The sequence below is a fragment of the Sinocyclocheilus grahami genome, unplaced genomic scaffold (genome assembly GCF_001515645.1).
Source record: "Sinocyclocheilus grahami isolate Dianchi unplaced genomic scaffold, SAMN03320097.WGS_v1.1 scaffold150.1, whole genome shotgun sequence".
NCBI lineage: Eukaryota > Metazoa > Chordata > Actinopteri > Cypriniformes > Cyprinidae > Sinocyclocheilus > Sinocyclocheilus grahami.
Window position 1 is genome coordinate 2,221,156 of NW_015505329.1, and position 19,830 is coordinate 2,240,985.

A 19,830-nucleotide genomic window follows, 5' to 3' on the forward strand; every position below is an offset into this window, starting at 1 on the left:
AGGAAGTGACATAAAAGTCCAGGGCAAGGCACAGAGAGCATGAAACAAAAACAAGAATGAGTTGATTTGTGAGGAGAGCAATCACGTTTATTTTCTAAATCCAAAATAAAACGCAGTAATTTCAGTGACCTGTAATAGGCAGTATCACGTCTTTTGTAGCAGAAATAAACTGCCGCAGAAAAAGCTAGGTCCATGCAAAATGTAATGTGTAACTGCAACACTCATTTCAAATGTAGTGGAGTAAAGAGTAAAAGTTGCTAATATCTTTGAAACTCAGTACAACTACAAAGTACCCGAAAAGATACTCAAGTACAGTAACTAATTACATTTACTCCAATACTTTACACATCTGGGTATAAGTCATTATAATCAGTAATTATGTCCCCACTGGATGCAACGAATGCCTCGTTTATAATGAGTTTTCATGTTTTTGAATCATCGCTCCGGCCTGACAGAGCATCATCAACAGTATGGTGAGGGGCGTAACATTTCCATCACACGCTTGAGGTATTCGGCCAATCACAACACACCTCGCTTTTCAGACCGATGAGCTTTGTAAAAATCGACGCGTTTCAGAAAGGCGGGGCATAGAAACAATAATGTACAGTATGTGGAAAATAATGTGTTTTTTTAAACCTTAAACCGCATAAACATTTCATTACACCAAATAATGTTCTTTTTAGCAGCATCATATGACCCCTTTAAACTTTATCGTTTTCCATGTGTCATTTTACCTGCTACAAATTTGCTTTGTAGTAAAATGCTGTCATTTTCTATATATTACTAAAGATAAAATGTAGAATTTTTAAGAGGGGGGCCAGTTAATTTCATCTTCTGTATGTAAAAATTATTAGATGATAATAAATGATTTGAAGATTAAAGATGAATTTCAGCCGCCCCTTAACCATAGAAAGCCCATTTAATCATAAATGATACGTGAATTTGTAAGGCCTCTAAATTATCAACATTATCAAAAACTAAAAAAAAACGATTGTATACAACCTACTACATGCCTTCTGTCATCTAATTTATAATTTTATACTTTTTATATTATAGCAAGCAAAATGGCTTTTAGTATAATTCTAAAAATACAGTGTGTGTGTATGTGTATGCTATATATATACCGTAATCTGTAATGATTTTTTTTTTTTATAATGTTAGTAACATTTCGAGATGAACATTTACTGAACTGAAGCATATTTGTGTGTGTGGGGTCTTAAAATCCCACTCTGTTCGCTCATAAGATCATATCCGAGATCCATATTCACCTATATCACATTATATAAGCCACAAAAGCTTAATGTATCAAATAATATAATGTTAGTAACATTTCGAGATGAACATTTACTGAACTGAAGCATATTTGTGTGTGTGGGGTCTTAAAATCCCACTCTGTTCGCTCAGTTTTTTTGTTTTGCTCTATGCTCAGTTTGGGCCTCTGAACAAAATTATATTCAGATCCTTAAGATCATATCCGAGATCCATATTCACCTATATCACATTATATAAGCCACAAAAGCTTAATGTATCAAATATGATACCAATCTTTTTCAAAGATTTTATTCTACATTTTATCTAAAGGTTCAATAAACTATTTCATTTCAAATAATCAGAATTGTCTGACTATTCTACATGTGTACAATCGTTGCGTATGCAGATGCTTAAAATACCTTTTATTCTCCTACAATTCTGGCCTTTCATTTTTATTTACACATATCTGTCCTTTTATAGAAACTAAAAAGAGTACGTCTAGACATAAATCATGGAGTAAATTTAGATTTAATAGCTATAATTTGATGCTAGACATGCCAAATAATATAAGATTCCCAGATGAGACATTATGGACACGCAGAGGCTAAGAATGGCTAAACTGCCGCTGTATTCAAGTGTCAAGTGTCTCGTTTAGCATTTTCCCTTTGTGAATATGTTCTCCAACACTTCTGACCCACAAAAATATAAGATATATAAAGCCTTACAGAGATTTCCTGACAATACCGGCCTGCTGTCAGCACTCTTACCTGTACAGCCGTTTAATATGAAGCACTTTGGCCTCTGACTCGCTGTCTTGACCCGGTTCGCTCATCCTAGCAGTGATAATGCAGCTGCTGTGGTCTGTTTTCGTGTATCTTGTTCTGGTTCTAGTTCGTTCAGCTCCAGTTTAGCGCGCGGCTAACGTTAGCAGGCTAGCTAACTCACCTATTTCCCGCACATTATAACTTGAACACAAACGCTGTCGTTCCTGACCTCCCCCGCCACCGGCCGCGATACCCATCCGTTTGGAAGCCGGTGTGTGTGCTGGTGTCGGTTCGGGTCAGCTGTCACATTTAAAAGGGGTTGTGTTTGTGTTGTTGTCGCTCATCATTCCGAGTGTCGCTCCGCAAGCGGCCATTTTTCCCCCTCCCACCGCACACAGTTCAGCAACCTCTGCAAGTATCGCGACAATTGACAGATTCCTACACCGCCGCTACAAGTCTCGCGAGAGTTTCCTGAGGTCAAGTTCCTGGTCAAGTAGTAGCAGCACTCGGCTGCAGGCGAGCTGATCAGTCGCTAGTGTGACGGTCCTTTATATGTTGTTAAGTTATAATAATATATATAGATTTTTCTTCAAACTGTAATAAACTTGCTGAACTTTTGTCAATGGCATTTCTTTTCTTGTGGTTAAAACCAACGTACCAGTTTATTGTCAGACGTTTGTAATGTGTTTTGTTCTTTAAGGCATCTTTTCTCACTACTGTAAATCAATTGATCAACCAGAGATAAATCACTATATATTTCATATATTCAGGGCCGGTACTATTGGCAGAGCAGGCAATTGGCTTTGAGGAGAGGCCTCTATAACCATAACTACTAGCCTCGTTTTTCATTGGATATAGTTGAATTGTTACTCACCTGCAATTAAACCAATTAATGTTGTCGTTTCAAAGCGGTCCCACCTTCTAAATGTTTGCTGTGATAAACACATCCTTCAGCTAGCAAGATAGCTACAAAAGTAATAGCAAAGAAGTTTGTATTCAAAGTTAAAAAGCAAATACAGTAGAACATTTTTTAATAAAAAAAAAAAAAAAAAAGGAAGTCAGATGTGTGTATCTTCTGAATTCTGCTGATTATTACAATACTGCTCTAACATAACACCTCGTTTCAATTTCAACTGACTCGAAAACAACTACTTTTCTGCTTAGTAGTGATCATCTCTTTCACTATATAGTGCATATTTAAGGTAACAATGCAATACATAATATATTTTTAATATTAATAATTTGACAATATATGTAGTCAATAAATACACTCTTAAAAATAAAGGTGCTTCAAAAGGTTCTTCAAGCGATGCCATAGAAGAACCATTTTTGGTTCCACAAAGAACCATTCAGTCAAAGGTTCTTTAAAGAACCATCTCTTTCTTACCTTTTTATAATCTGAAGAACCTTCTTTCACCACAAAGAACCTGTTTTGAAACAGAAATGTTCTTCAGATGTTAAAGGTTCTTTATGGAACCATTTAGACAAAAAGGTTCTTCTATGGCATCGTGAAGCACCTTTATTTTTAAGCGTGTAAGAGAAATCCTGCCCATACCCAGCTAGGAAAAAAAATTATAAAAGCACTGATGTTCATTTACTGAAGTGGTATTCAGGAACTGTGAATAAATTACTAAACAAATTACTGCATAATAATCATCATCGTCATCATCATCATATCATGGCTATACTAACATCCCCAATAAACAAAAAAGAGATTACCTTAAATAAAGTTGGATTAATATGTACATACAGTGCTGGTCAAAAGTTTGGACACATTACTATTTTTTATGTTTTTGAAAGAAGTCTCTTAATGCTCATCAAGCCTGCATTTATTTGATAAAAAATATAGAAAAAAAACAGTAATATTCAGCTAGGATGTGATAAATTGATAAAACGTGATAGACATATTGTTATAAAAAAAAATTATATTTTGTAATATTAAACAACTTTTTAATCATCAAAAAATCCTGAAAAGAAAGTCACAGGTTATAATGGAAGGCTGGAGTAATGATGCTGAAAATTCAGCTTTGCCTCACAGAAATAGATTATATTTTATAGTAAAATAGAAAACCATTCTTTTAAATTGTAATAATATTTCACAATATTAAGTTTTTTTCTGAATTTGATCAAATAAATTCTGACTTGATGAGCATAAGAGACTTTTTTCAAAAACATTAAAAATAGTAATGTGTCCAAACTTTTGACCAGTACTGTATAAGTGTTCAAAATTTTAAATGAAGTGTTTTAGAAAGATTAGGAATCATATTTGTTTTATGTGCTTTTTATTGCAGGGGGCCTCCAAATGTCTAGAACCGGCCCTGCGTGTTTTAGAAGTAATGGATATGTCTGAAGGAACACTGTAAGAGTTTTATGAATGGAAAGTAAAGTCAGATATGCAATTTCCCTCTAGAAAATTGTTCTCAAGTTTTAGTTTCAAAACATCCAATTTAAGGAAAATGCTGATTTTTAAATGTGTATGCAGGCATCAAGCAGCTACAAATTTCAGAGTACTGTAGATCCAGCCACAAGCTGTTTAAAATAGTAATTGCAATTTAAAAGGTTCTCATCAACCCCTCGTCTCCGGTCAAGATTTGCAGATGGACCATCTGGCATCACCTGGCAGCTGCATTTTTAACATGTTTGACAAGACACAGCAATACTGAAATCACAAGCCTCCATCTTGTTTCATTCTTATCATCTTCTACTTTAGCTGAAGTTATTAATAAAGGCACATTTTAATCAGCTGAGTTGTGGAACCTGGGAGTGGCGTCAATTATATCAACTGAAACAGCCACAACTTTATTTTTTTCAGCCAGCCAGCCAGATAGAACGATAGATAGACAGATACAGTGGGTACGGAAAGTATTCAGACCCCCTTACATTTTTATAGATAGATAGATAGATAAAACATCATTCTCAGTATGGTAAATGAATTCAATAAGAATTTATTTCTTTATTCATCTGTTTAATTGATTTAATTTCTATAATTAGTCCACCCGAAAAATATAAATTCCGATTCATTCGAAAAGAAATAAAAGTTTTAACAGTATTGAATAAACTAAAGAATGATGAAATGATAACAGCAGTCATTATATTATTACAATAATAATCATAATTCAATAACCAGAATATCAACATTCATAACAAATCCAAAAACATCGGCAATACACTCTGACATACCACGCTTTCTATTAATATATACAAAAAGAAATAAAATTCCCAAGTGTCTGCCCTTTTCAAAAATTGAAATTTAGGGGCGGGGCTTATGGCTTGTCAAGAGAGATGACTGTGATTGGCTTATGGCTGACAAAGACCAACTGAAGTTTATTAGAAAGAGGCACATCATGGGAACTCCATTTATTTACAGGGGACAAAGAAGCGATTACTTGCATGGAAGAGTTGCTAGGCAAGTAATGAGGGAATAAAGCATCAGGCCATACAAAAGATCAGCAGAGTCTTCTCACGAGATCGACCTTCTACAGCGATCCAAAAAAAATCTGTGACACGTACGGCACCGCATTGAAATTGAAAGCAAGTGGCGATGCAAAAGCTGCAAAGATTAGCAGGTGACTCATGTCTGGAAAAGTTGATATTTGCAAACATACGATAGGTATTAAGCCTATATAGCCTATTTATGTACAAGCATTGCTTGGTCATCCAGAACTTGTTACAAAACACCTCAATCAGTGAGAAAATGAGTGCAAGCTTTAGACTGGCAAAGCGTGTGGCGGACCCACGGCGATGCATTGTAGACTAAGTTTCAGACTGCGTATAATCAGCCTGAGCGAAAAGTGCTTCGAATAACTCCGCCGACGAGTCGCCAATGCGAGTTTTCATTCCCACAAAGTTCTGTTATGCTTTTACTTTTTCCACATATCGAGAAAAAGGGAAATCGGTGTAAAAGAACACATTCTGTACACTGCATATACAAACATATCTTATGTACAAAATACATGTATTTGTATATTTATATTATATAACCATTCATACATCCAGTATATACACAAAGACTGTACACACACACTGTATATACACACAGTCACCCACAACATTATTTCGACCTGCATGATCTCTCAACATTTATATTTTTGTCTAGTGGTGTAAAAAGGAAGCAGAGAAATGTCCGTGTTGCCCTGCAATGGCATCCAAACAAGGAAATAAAGTTACATTTAAAACTTTGCAAAACTACCCACAATCCTACAAACGTGCGACTGCCAAATTTCTAAATAAGAGGATTCCACTTCCAAAAGGTGTCGTCCATAAAATCAAGAACTCCACAGCAAAATGAAAGAGAATTAAAAAGTAAAAGAATCCATCTTTCTTTCACATACAAAGAGTCTGCGCGGATCCAGCCAAGTGCGGGGAGGGGGAGCAGGTAAAATAACAGGTTGTCGATTTTTCTTTGCGAAGAGATTGTCTCATAAATTGACGGATCAAAAAAGGATTATTTTCAGACTTTTCAAGTTCTTGTCTCACATTACCAGCATGTAAATACGTGATCTCATCTGGGTGAGGTCCAGTCAAGAAGTAGAAAACCGGCAGGAAACAAAAGTTCGGATATTTCCAGCCTCTTATCAAATCCGCTGAAGGACAAATCAGCGTCTCTTGAGAAAAAAAAAATGGCTGTGCATATTCAGTTTCCCTAAAATAAAAGACATGATTGAGACGCAGGCAGGCATGACAGGCAGAGCTAAGGTGGTTTATGAAGATCATAATGAGAAGTAGAGGACTGTTCAATATCCTACATGAGTAAAGAACCTAAAAAACAGCACCTTTGAGATTGATCTGATCCTCAGAACCTCTCCAGCTCTCTCAATGAACCACTGCGTTGTTTAGAGGCACGCAGAAGCCGACTGACAGACGTTAAGCATCCCAAACGGTCATCATATCGAATTATATCAGAGAGAGGGCACGTCAGAGGAAGGGAACCTATATTTTTTCTTTGGATCGGTTCTGGCGCTGAGTCAAAGCTTCAGTTTCCCCTCTGTCAACCAACCGAATCGCGTGACAGCGCCCTGGAATTAAAACCTGGCCAACCTGAAGAATGTCCAAGGTGAGGCCTCCAATTAGGTTCCAGATTGTCCTCCACGAAGCTTTGTGATTGGCTGGAGATGCAGGGAAAAGAGGAGGTGCTTGATGAGCCGATGGCCAATCACTGCTACTAATCTCAGAGAAGAAATGGACTGACAACCAAAACAGGCAGTTTAACTTAAAATGAGTTTTTTTTCTATCCAGTTTGCGTTAAACTGTGAGGCAATTGAAAGTTTACCTGAGTCATTCGATTCTACGCCTGAGGTATATTCATGTCATGGCACATTTTTCAGCTGATAACCCTGTTATCCCACTTTTTCTCAACCGCTTTTGGGACATAAACAAAATTGCCTGTTTATTATTACTAAATGGAGTAGAAGTCACTTAAAGATAGCCCTCGAAGCTCTTAAAAGCTAAAATGGCAATCAGTCCATTCTCCTCTCTAGTGCCTTCCCAATTTATAAATATTACAGTACAGCTCAGTGTTTTTATTGTGCAGTTACGACTTAAATCTCCTCGCTCTCATCTAGGCCTGCTGTATTGGTGAAGTTGTTACAACTTGTATTGGTTTACAATGCAGCAACAAGGCAATCAACAATGAACTGGGTTATAATGGAATGACTTGTATCAGCGAAGCCATGTGAATGTCTTGAGTCTGTAGAAACATGACAATGAACTGATTAATCGTAAAACAAACAATAAAACAACTTGTAGTGAGCGATGAGGAATGCAATCACTACCAGATGGCAGTGATACTCAAATGAGGAATTATAGCTAGCAATATTTCTGTACAGTACATAAAGATCTGATTATTTTACAAACCAAGTCTGTTATCTAACAAGATCTTTCCTAAAATGACCATTCAACGCTACCAAGAACTATTTTAGAGATGCTTGAGCAACTTTAAAGTCAACATGAAAACAAAATGGACCATGTTTACTTGTTAACTTATTATTCGCAATTTTGTAGCATAGCTTAAAGAGTAGGTCATGGGTTCGACTCCCCCTGTGTGAACTGATAAAATGTAAACCTTGAATGCAATAAAAGTTGCTTTGCATAAAAGCATCTGCCAAATGCATAAATGTAAATGTACTGATTATTTGGTACGAGTCATTGTCTACTTTTTCAATGTACATTCTTAGTCGTCTTATTGATGATTATTTGGTGCATGCTATTCTATATAAAAACAGGGTTGTTTTCGTAATCGTTTAACAAAATACAAGTTGCACCACCTTTGAAACAACTCGCTTTTGTTTTTTAGCCACCAGACTCCATTCTAGTAACACCATTTTTTTTTTACAATCCAATGAATTTCTAAAAGTTAAAATAAAGTCAGTTCTTCCCATTTTACTCCAAAAAGTCACATTATGGAGGGAAAATTGGTTGCTTGTTAACTTTCATGTTGACTTTAAACTTTTTTAGACAAAAACACACAAAAAAGTTTCTGTATAAAAAACACCATACGACCACAACTGCATTCTAGCCTAGCATCTTGTTTTAGTAAAAAGACAAAAGGTTTTTGACCTGACAGAGATCACCTCGCACTCATCTCCTGTTGCAGACACACACTGAAAGAAAGTCAAAATCGGCCCATAAGGAGATAAATGGGAGGACGAATACACATATGAACAGTCAGGACGATGACAGAATGGGAGGCGGTGATGTGACACAGAGCAATGCTTTGAGAATCCATAGCACCAGTTAAATACACATAGGTTCTGAGATTGAGAAGAGAGAACATTGCACAAGTTCAGTCTAGTGAGGCAATTCAAAGACCACAAGCACTTTCCAGACATTGTCCACAAAAAAACCCGAGCCATGTTCATATTCCAAAGCTTGACATTTTCAGCATTACATTGAGGCAGAAGAACACATCAATCTCTTCTAAGTGAGCAGTCTCGAGAAGAGAGCGGCGTTTGTACAACCTTTTCTGTAATTCTGCTGTCGTTATTCTTGAGTTCGTTTGAAAACCCTGTCAGGAGATACAGAAAGGCACTAGGGAAGCCAGATGACATGACAAAATCCTCAAGACAAAGCAGGCATTTTTTCGATCTCTATACACTTCGAAACGTACGTATAGTTTGTTTGCCCACCGGTCCTGGGGTCATTCCCAGCTTCTTGGAATTTTTTACACAATATGAGGGAACTCAGTCAAAAAAACCTGGAACCTGAACCAAGCACTTTCCAGTGGTTTGGATGACCTGTGGTGGCAGAGGTACTGTATGTGCAAGGGGCTTTTAAATTTGATCCAAAGTAAACGTGATTTTGGAATAACATATCGGATCCAATGGAGAGCCCTTTTGTTTTGGATGGTGCAAGTAATGGTGTGTTCCGCCTCCCACTTGTCCTCAGTCTAATGCACAAAATAAAACAACCGCTGAAGCTTCAAAGGATGACAAAGGATGTGAATTTTTCTTCGGAATTCCTAAAAATTCTCTTGGATTCGTTCAGTGTTGTTATTGACCTGCTCCCCCTCCAAACTTGCCCTCGATGCCATTGCTGATTTTTGGTTGGCGTAGAACGTTCGGCTGGAGTTGTGCGTGAGGATGGGAATGAGGAGGGGAGGCTAACGGGAAGGACAAGATTCCGTTCAGGGGGGATCGGGTGGAGGATTTGTCCGATTGGGAGACTCCCACAACGCCAGGAGAGCTGGTCAATTCTCCTCCAAAACTCACACCGGAGTCTGCTGAATCCAAGGCGGAAAGCTGCTTTTCCTAGCGAGACAGAGAGAGAGAGGAAAGGGGAGGAGAAGAGAGAGAGCAGGCGGAGAGGAGGAGGGATGGAATGATGGAGAGATGAAGATTCCGCAAAAAAAAAAATCAGCAAATGGAACGCAAAACAGAGAAGTTCCCATGGCAAGAAGATCGATAGGGAAGTACAGAACAGGAAGATCAAAGCAAATGGAGGTCATGGGGTCAGAGTGAGAGGGAGAAAGAGAAAGAGAGATTTGAGGTGATGAGGGATTGGAAGAGCAGTAAAGGAGGAATAAAACAGGAGCATGAGTCGCACAGCAGAGGAATGAAAAATATCCAGAGAATCGCTCAGGGATAGAGGGATAGACACAAAGAAAAGGAAGAGAGAGGGATGAGGAGGGAATTATAAATCTGCTGTTGATGCTCTTGTGCTCTTGTGAGGTTGCACTGCAGAAGGCCAGAGTGGTTGTCAAAAACAGAGTGACACAGAACATTTCAAGCCCTGGTTATTGGATTATCTTTGGTAAATATCCTCAAAATGCTATTTTAAATAAGAAGAGCACTATTCATTGAGGTTAATTTTGCATTAAAGGGGTCATATCATACATTGCTTTTCACTAATTCATTTTTTTTACCAAAAATGTTTAATTTATAATTTATTGATTCATATGCATATTCATATTCATAATTGATGTTTCTTAAGCATCAAATCAGCATATCAGAATGATTTCTGAAGGATCATGTGACTGAAGACTGGAGTAATGAATGCGAGAATTCCGCTTTGCATTACAGGAATAAATTACATGTAAAATATATTAAATGTATTATTTATTTGGCTATTTTAAATTGTAATCATATTTCACAATATCACTGTCTTTACTGTATTTTTGATCAAATACGTGCACCCTTCGTGTGAGCATAAGAGACTTCTTTCAAAAACATCTTACCAACCCTAAACTTTTGAACGGCAACTTAAATTAGCAAAAATAAAATGGAGGGATATTTTTAACATATTAATACAACTTGAAAATGCATTCCACGGCAATTGCATTAACATGTTCACATTCCCACCAGTCAATCATTACATCAAGATGTAACTCATAGTTAGTTTTCTCAAAAAATCTGATTGCTCATGATATGACCCCTTTAAAAGAACAGTTAAAGAGACTTCTACTAAGCATGCAAGCATGCAGCTGATGCAACAGTGTGATCAACTGTAAAGAACACAGGAAGTGAGAATGAATATTTATGTCAAATGTAAGTGCTTTTAGTTCTGCTATCACAAGCATATCTTAACTGTTGTGACAGTTTGTATTTGCAACACATGTGCTTGACAGTGTTATGCCAGCCCAAAGGGCTCTAGTGAACAAATCATGCCTCGTTGAATTCTGTAAAAATAGCTGAGTTAGTTTAAAACAGCTTGAAAATAAACTTGATTCTGTCATCAGTACAAATGAAAGACAATTTCACAGGAGTTGTACAATGAATCAAGTTGCAACCTATCTACTATCTTACAAATCGTTCATATCAAATTTGTATTATATTGCATGATCATTTAAAAAATCTTTATATCTTATATCAAAATGCACTTGTTTAAAGAGTGTCAAATCCACTATTTAGAATTTCAGGGAGTTTTCAAACTCAATTTGGCTCAACCACAGTGTCTGTACAATTCACTTTGTAAACATGGTATAGCGTCATTAACGTGTTTACCACCAGAGTACTAACGGCAAGTCCCTAAACTTACATTTTAGGGACTATATTAACAGATATTTGTTTTAGTTTTGCACCGCCAATGAAAATATTTCGTTCCTGAATGATTCAGTGTTTTTGAGTGAAACGTGAGTGAACAATTCAACTAATCACTCATGTATCGAGTACTAGTTTCATCCCTGAAAGAATGAGTGTTTTTGAGCGAATCGTTTGAGAGATGATTTAATGAGTCACTCGTATGTTCTGTACTTGTTTTGAATCAGTGTTTTTAACAACTGGGTTGAGAATTATTCAGCGAATCACTCATAACACCGAAAATTGTTGTCACTTGTTGTCACATTCTGACGTAATTATATGTAACATGCAGAAAGAGTCGCACTGAAAAGAATACCAAATTATATATAATTTTCTATATTCTTAAAGGGATAGTTCATCTTCAGCTGCTGGTCCCCATTGACTTGCATAGTGTTTTTCATTATGGAAGTCAATGGGGACCAGCGACTGAAGGTGAACTATCCCTTTAATCAGTATATATGTATACATCTAATTATTTTGTAATCAACTTAATTATATATAAATTTAAATATGTATAAAATATTTTGGCTAATACATTATTAGCAAACTTTTTGTCAGCTCCTATTCACAAATAGTGGAGACACTGTTTGCTATTTAGCTCTTATCCTCTAATCTTACCTACAGAGTCGCAGTGCAGTGCCAAAAGCTGCCTCAGCTCATTTTATATCTAAATCATGTTCAGTGTGTTTTTCATCATGATCAGTCCTTTTCAGTGAAGTCTGTATTGGGGCGGAAACATTGGAGTTAAATCAACCTAAAGTTAATCCTGAGGCTAATGCATCAGAAATTCAACAAAACAACATGACAACAACATTTACACTTAACATTTGTTGCTAATATGTTTACCATTCTAAATATACTTGACTTCATTTTTAACAGAATTATGAGTGAAGGGCTCAACTTTAATGGGTTCTATGTTTTTCACACTAAGGAATTTGCTTTGGTTCCAGACTGTTACATTAGCGAAGTGGCTATCTTTGCTAACATAAGCCAGTCTGACTCCGTTTTGGTGCAATTTGTTTCTCTTCTCAATCAGAACCTAGTATTTGAGAATGAATATGGATTTAGAGTTGGGGAACGGAGGTTTGGATCTAGCTGCAACACTAAACAGAAAGACAAGTGATGACGACAACAGGAGCAAAGGGTGCATCTCTGTCAGAACTGCAACTCACATGACAGTCACTTTCGTCTGGAACCATTGCTTTTCTTTGGGTGGTCAAATCAAAGTCCCGGTTGAATTGGTATGTCAGATAATTTAGGTTCAAAAGATGTTCGGATGTGTTTCTACAGCTCTTTAGGACCCAGAAACCTTATAAAACCAAAAAAATACAAATACATTGAGCAGCACCACATGCATTCACCTTTCATTTTCAGTCAGCCTTTTACCTCACATGAATGTTGCATGTCTTCATTTACCCAAAAGAAACTGTGCATAAAATGAGCTATTAACGCAACCATGAACATTGCATTTCTATGCGACAAACTAGTGAAACAGCTACACACCACTCAGTGCACAAATATCTACACACGTACTTCGAAATCACCAAAAGCGCTCTAAACACCGCAACAAAAGCATGAACACATACTACGTACACTCACACTCATCCAGGATCTCATGCACGCTGATAAGCCACTCCTGACCCCCGCCAGGGCGGCACAGAGAAAGATACGGAGATTTCCCAGAATTCATCATCATCTGTTTCAGAGTGCAATGGTGATGATGTCGATAGAATGGACATGGTGATGAGAAGTCCTGCGCCTTGCACTGAGCCATATGCCCTGCGTACCTCTACATAGTGTCAGATTATGCTGAATCTATGAGATTTTGCATGGATGTGAGCTGAAGCCTCTTGCAAAACAATCAAACAAACAAACAAAAAAAGAGGATCTCTTTGAAACAGGACATGGCAGCAAAATTATTTTCAGGATACTCAGTATTCGATAACGCACTCATCAAAATGCTGTCATTATTACATTTATCAATCTTGCTTAATTTTTTACTTTTTTAAAACTTTTTGCTTCAGTGGGTGAATGAAAAATTAGCTAATGCATTACTTTCCATAAAAAAAGTAATCATAGTGTGTTACCTTTTTAGGAATAATGCAGTTACATTGTGCTGTTCCCCAGATATTAATCACCAAATACCAAACTGAATTTTTTCAAATGTGTTGAGAGGTTCAGAATTATCCTAAATTTATGTGGAATGTCACATTTACTTAAGATAATTTAAGATGAACAACAAAGACTGTGGATTGAGACAGAGCTGTGGGAGATCATTTGCTAGAATGTCTCACTTTACATCAGCAGAACTGATTTCTCAGCATGTATTTATTATGTTGGCTTGACAAACAATTTGACAAACATAATCTGACAAACTTCTACCTTTCTTTCTTTCTTTCTTTCTTTCTTTCTTTCTTTCTTTCTTTCTTTCTTTCTTTCTTTCTTTCTTTCTATCTATCTATCTATCTATCTATCTATCTATCTATCTATCTATCTATCTATCTATCTATCTATCTATCTGTCTGTAATGGTCTTTCTTTCTTTTTTTCTTTCTTTCTTTCTTTCTTTCTTTCTTTCTTTCTATCTATCTATCTATCTATCTATCTATCTATCTATCTATCTATCTATCTGTAATGGTCTTTCTTTCTTTCTTTCTTTCTTTCTTTCTTTCTTTCTTTCTTTCTTTCTTTCTTTCTTTCTTTCTTTCTATCTATCTATCTATCTATCTATCTATCTATCTATCTATCTATCTGTATGAATCTTCAAATCTCTCTTCAAACTCCTCAAACTATAAGTCCTACATAAACTCTTTTTGTTAAAAGTCTTTTTCCCTCAGGTTTGAACAAGCCAACATTTATTCTAGTTTAATTAACTCTGGCTGGGAAGTACAGGTGCATATGACTTTGTGCAGGCGAGGTGCAGTGTGTGTGTGGACGAGTCCAGTGTACATACAGTGGATGTGGGAGGAGACAGGGGTGGAGTGGGCGGGTCACAGTCGGGTGAGTCGTTACCTGTGCATTCGCAGTGGGACGGGCGCAAGGCGGGGCTGCACTAGGATGGACTGCCGCCTCCCCTAAGAGAAATCACCGTATCTCATCAACACACGACAGGAGAAGAGGAGAGGAGAGAATCGTGTGTATGTGAGGGTGTGAGCCTGTCCAACAATCCCAGCAGGCAAAGGGAGTGTGTGTCTGTGAGACGGGATCGGCATGCATGTGGAAATACGCACACACTCACACAAAAACACATACAAATTCCCAGACGAACATTTAAATGTCCATCAAAACACACACACAAACCTGCCACATAAGTAAAGGGCAAACAAAATCTGTGCTGAAGCACTCAGTGCCATGTTGGTCATCATAATGATTTTGCAGCCAACATGCAGCTACAAGCTAAACAAAACTCTGCTCTACAAATACAACAGAATAATTCTTCAACTCTTACCGTCCAAATAATCTGTGAACAGGGACATGCTACTGGCTTAATGCACCTGACATAATAAAAGTGGAAGGAAAAACGGCAGAACAAAAACAAACATACAGCTTGTGAACGTCTGCCAAGCACATGAGCAAACACAGAACTGACAGAGACGCATCATTAAAAACTACAGGACGGTTCAAAACCAGGGCGCTTTACAAACACAAACTTCTCTCTTGCTGAAATCAGAGTGGCTTTGGAAGAGAATATAATCCGTTTTGATGCAGAATTAACTAGAATAATTATTTACCCTACCGGTCAATAGTTTGGAATAATTAAGATTTTTTTATGCTTAAAGTAGGCTGCATTGATTTAATCAAAACTGCTGTAAAAAAAAAAAAACAATAATACTGTGAAATATTATTACAATTTAAAATGAATATATTTTTAAAAGTCATTTATTTCTGTGTTGAAATGTTGAATTTTCAGCATCATTACTCCAGTCTTTAGTGTCACATGATTAAGCAGAAAATTGTTTGCCAACATTGATAATAATAAGAACCATTATTTATAATGGAGCATCAGTAATAACTGATAATGATAACCTGAAGTAATGGCTGCTGAAAGTTCAAAAATAAATTATTTTTAATATATTAAAATTATATGCCATAATATAATATTTTATTATATATTTTATCATATTTTTATAATATATAGCATAATATAAAATATAATTTGATAATATATTTATTATATTTAATAGTATATTAAATATTACATTAGTAAAAATATTTCACAATATTACAGTTTTTACTGTATCATTGATCAAATAAATGCAGCCTTGGTAAGCATAAGAGACTCCTTTTAAACTTTTGACCGGCAGTGCAAAAAATACAAATATTGTTTTAAAATTATGTTTATTATTAACTGAATAGATACAAATATTGGACTATACAAATATGAAATGAATAGCTTTTTACATATTGTTTTACATTATTAAGTAAATTAATACTATTAAATTAATTAATAATATTAAATGCATTTATATGAAGTACTTCAGGATAAAGGATGTTATAAGGCTCAGACTGAATATTTTTTGTTTCTTCTCACATTTGGGCAATCTAAATGTGTTCAATAGATGTTAAAAAGATGTTTCCTTCCGGAACCCTGCAGTTTCGCCTCTTCCGAACATCTCCTGATGCCCACCTGAGCTTCATCTACAGAGCTGCTTTCTTTCACATGCTGATTGTATTCTGCAGGAGAATCTGTGCTGACAGCGCTGAACGTCTGCCTGCGGTTCTGTCCACTCAGCAGCTTTCCTGATCCCTCAGTTATACGTGCAGCAGCTCACTCGTTTGATCTTATCTTATCTAGTCAGGAACAAGATGATCGATTTTCTTCTTTTCAAAGTCAAATCAGAAGCCGATTTAGATCCAGCTGGAGCGTTTGCTCAGAGCGGTCGAGTGACGTGTGCACAGACTGCAACTGCTGAGAATTTGGTGTTTGTTGAAACATACAGAACAGCGATGCACCATTCATGAGAAATCAAAGCATAAAAAAGAAGCGAAAAAAGAAGGATGACGCATGGAAAGAAACGTGAAGCATTTGAGTTTAATGCTTGACTAAATATCTCTCCACTCGAGGTTAAGCGACACTGAGCAAATGATGCTTCAAAAATGCATTATGTATTGAAGTACCTGTATTTTTTGAACTATCCCATTGGAAAGATTTCTATAATATCTAAAGCGTTTCTCTTAGACAGCAATAAGACTAAATGGAGAGCAAAAGGAGACTTTGGCCTGAGAAAAAGACCCTAAGAATGTCTCAAACAGTGCTCAGATTTGCCAAGATATAAAATCTGCAATCAAATCTCAGAGATTTCAGAGATTTCTCATCAAGAGCAAATGATTTGAACTATGTTACATGAATTTTATAGCTTTATATTCTTTCTTTTTGAAAACAGATTTCTCATTGGTTCCTTCTAACGTGTACTGTACCATTCAAATGTTTTGGATTAGTTTTCTCTGAAAGAAATTCATACTTTTATTCAGCAAGGATGCATTAAATTGACCAAGAGTGCCAGTAAAGACATCTATAATATCAGAAAAAAATATATTTCAAATAAATGCTGTTCTTCTGAACTTTCTATTCATCAAAGAATAGATTATGAAAAAATGTTTTACACAAAAATATTAAACAGCGTAAGTGTTTTCAACGTTTATAATAATAAGAAATGTTTATTAAGCAGCAAATCAGCATATTAGAATGATTTCTGAAGGATCATGTGACACTGAAGACTGGGGCAATGATGCTGAAATTTCAGCTTTGCGTCACATAAATAAAATATATTTTAAATATATTCCAATAGAAAACAGTTATTTTAAATTGTAATAATATTTCACAAAATTACTGGTTTTACCGGTTTTTTTTAATATTACAAAATCTTACTAAGGCCAAACTTAACAGACATTGGTGGTTACATGTTAAAGTTTTGGGCTTATAAAATTATTTACTTATTATTTATTTTTCCCTATTTTTTCAATGTGTTGTTCTCAAAGTTAAAGTATGCTTTCATAATAAAATGCATTCATATATATATATATATATATATATATATATATATATATATATATATAATAAACATACAGAAAAGTTGAAAAGGTGTAACATCTGAGCAATAAAATGCTCCTCTGGGATAGTTCAGCTTTAGCATCAGAATTCCGTGCTACTCTTCCTCAAGTGGATCAAATCTGTGATCTGTGAGTTCTGACCTACAAATCATCCTACATCAGCGATGGAAATCAGTCCTGTAAAGCATTCAGACAGGCAGAGCAAACGAGCAAAGGCATTCCGACATGAACATAGACAGACAGACACGCGAACAATGGACAGAACAGTCCAGGAGAGATCCAGAATGAGAAGACAGACCTGGTCTGCGAATATCCTGGGTTTGTGCTCAGGCACCACCCCTACCCTCAGCTCGTCTTCCACAGCCATGAGTCTTCACAGAAAACAAGAAAGCGAAGGAGAAAGAAAGGACAAGAAAGAGAAAGACATTATTAGTTCCAATGCACATTATTGAGATCAGACAATCAAAAATAAGTGTTCATCTGCCACAAATATCATCGATAAAAGCTTCGATTGTGGTATAAACTGTAGTAGTTTGGCTGATTTGGTCCAATCTGAACAGCATACTGTGAGAAATTCCATCAAAATATGTCTCGTTATGTCACATAATGACATATTTCCATCATCCCATGGGAATAAGTGAGCTGATAAATGAAAATGGGCCATGCTGTACGGCTTCCGCTCTTACTGGCAGCTTATTTCAGCAATTACACGCCATTGAAGTGGCCGCCAGCGTGCATCAAAGTGACGTTCAGCTTCATACACAAAACAGGGACGTTTTCATATCTCCACATGAACATTTCCTCTCTGGAAATCACATCAGATACTGTTTTTAGGCACAAGCGGCAGCAGAACAAACCACTTTAATAGGTCCAAAACTGGTGTGATTATCAAGTGAACTACGGTTTTCTAAGGAAAGATGTGTTTTGTGATGTCTGGTTTGATATATGTTGACAAGACAATATGTATGCATGATAGGGTGACTGACATTAAATGCATGCATTTGGTTTGCATATGAAAGGTTTCATTGGATAGTCGGTTCGGTGACAGTGTATGCTGATATGAAATAGTCATGAATTGAACATTTACTTATCGCAGAATGACTTATTCTAGACTTTAGCTCAAGTAAATAATGAATTCCACAGTTTAGGTTTAAAAAAATGTGAGTGGATATTTTATTCCATTCATAAATGTACATATATGCTTGTACAAAATTGAAATGCAAAAGTAATAAAAAAACAACAAAAACCAAAAGACAAATTTAGTGCTTCAGTACTGCTAAAAAAGACAGAAGCGTGTTTATTTCAAGTCCGCTCACGTCTGTCATAACAACGTGATTTTTTATTAACAAAGGTCAGACAAAGGGTCATGGGGTCAGACATATTTCACAAGCAGAGGTCAGAAGGGTCACGAGATGGAATCATTAATAAACTTTCATTGTGCTATTTAACATATCAAGGCATATTTATTGCACACAGTTTGGCTACATTTTTGTGGACGCACGTTCACGACAGTATCATGATGCGAGCGTGTGGCGGCGCCGGCGCTGACCCAGATCCAGCGTGATGACGTCATTATGCCAGATCTGGGTCAGCGCCGCCACACGCTCGCGTGTGTCATGCTGTCTATGGGAGGGTCAGAGAATGCAAAATATCTTAATTTGTGTTCCGAAGATGTCTTACAGGTTTGGAACAACACGAGTGTGAGTAATTAATGACAGAATTAACATTTTTGGGTGAACTAACCCTTTAAATTAATATGTATAGCATTGTATTTGTTGTGCTGTCTTAAAGGAACACTGCCTTTTTCGAGAACCAAATTAGCTCCTACTCCGGAGCAGGGTCTAACCAGCACAACTGGTACTACCCGTGACGTAAGTAGACATTGATTGGCCAAACGCGTACGAAACCGCCCTCCCCCGCCATGATTTAAAACGCCGTGTAAACATACTGTAAACATTGTGTCAACTTATTTCGCAAGTATGGAGAACAGCGATAGATGGACGGACGCTGAAGTGCATGCACTTGTATCAAATGTAGCACTGCCAGTTCCTTCCCGTTCTTTCAATCGCTTTACGTAGCCTATATGTCGACATTTCATGTCCATTATCGTGAAACCCGCGAGACAACAAAAACACCGCTCCGATCACAGCGTCCTCCATCCTCCTGTTGTTAACGTTGTTCTTTGTTTCCGTTGTTGTCTTACGTACACTGTCCGTGCGAATGCAACCCTTTAAATGGTACTGGGAAATAGTT

The 19,830-nt window shown here is 36.6% G+C and overlaps 2 protein-coding genes across 2 annotated transcripts in view; both read right to left on the reverse strand.

Moving 5' to 3' along the window:
• The window catches only part of LOC107592175 (protein SMG5-like), a 28,870-nt gene extending 26,450 nt beyond the window's left edge, over nt 1-2,420 (reverse strand). Inside the window, exon 1 of the mRNA XM_016281577.1 lies at nt 2,019-2,420. Coding sequence (XP_016137063.1) covers nt 2,019-2,083 — 65 coding nt within the window. The 5' untranslated portion in view covers nt 2,084-2,420. The remainder of the gene's footprint in view (nt 1-2,018) is intronic.
• A 4,637-nt stretch (nt 2,421-7,057) lies between these two features.
• LOC107592176 (ras/Rap GTPase-activating protein SynGAP-like) overlaps nt 7,058-19,830 on the reverse strand; it is a 152,270-nt gene continuing 139,497 nt past the window's right edge. The window contains 3 exon segments of the mRNA XM_016281578.1: nt 7,058-9,561; nt 9,563-9,760; nt 17,876-17,948. Coding sequence (XP_016137064.1) covers nt 9,472-9,561; nt 9,563-9,760; nt 17,876-17,948 — 361 coding nt within the window. The 3' untranslated portion in view covers nt 7,058-9,471.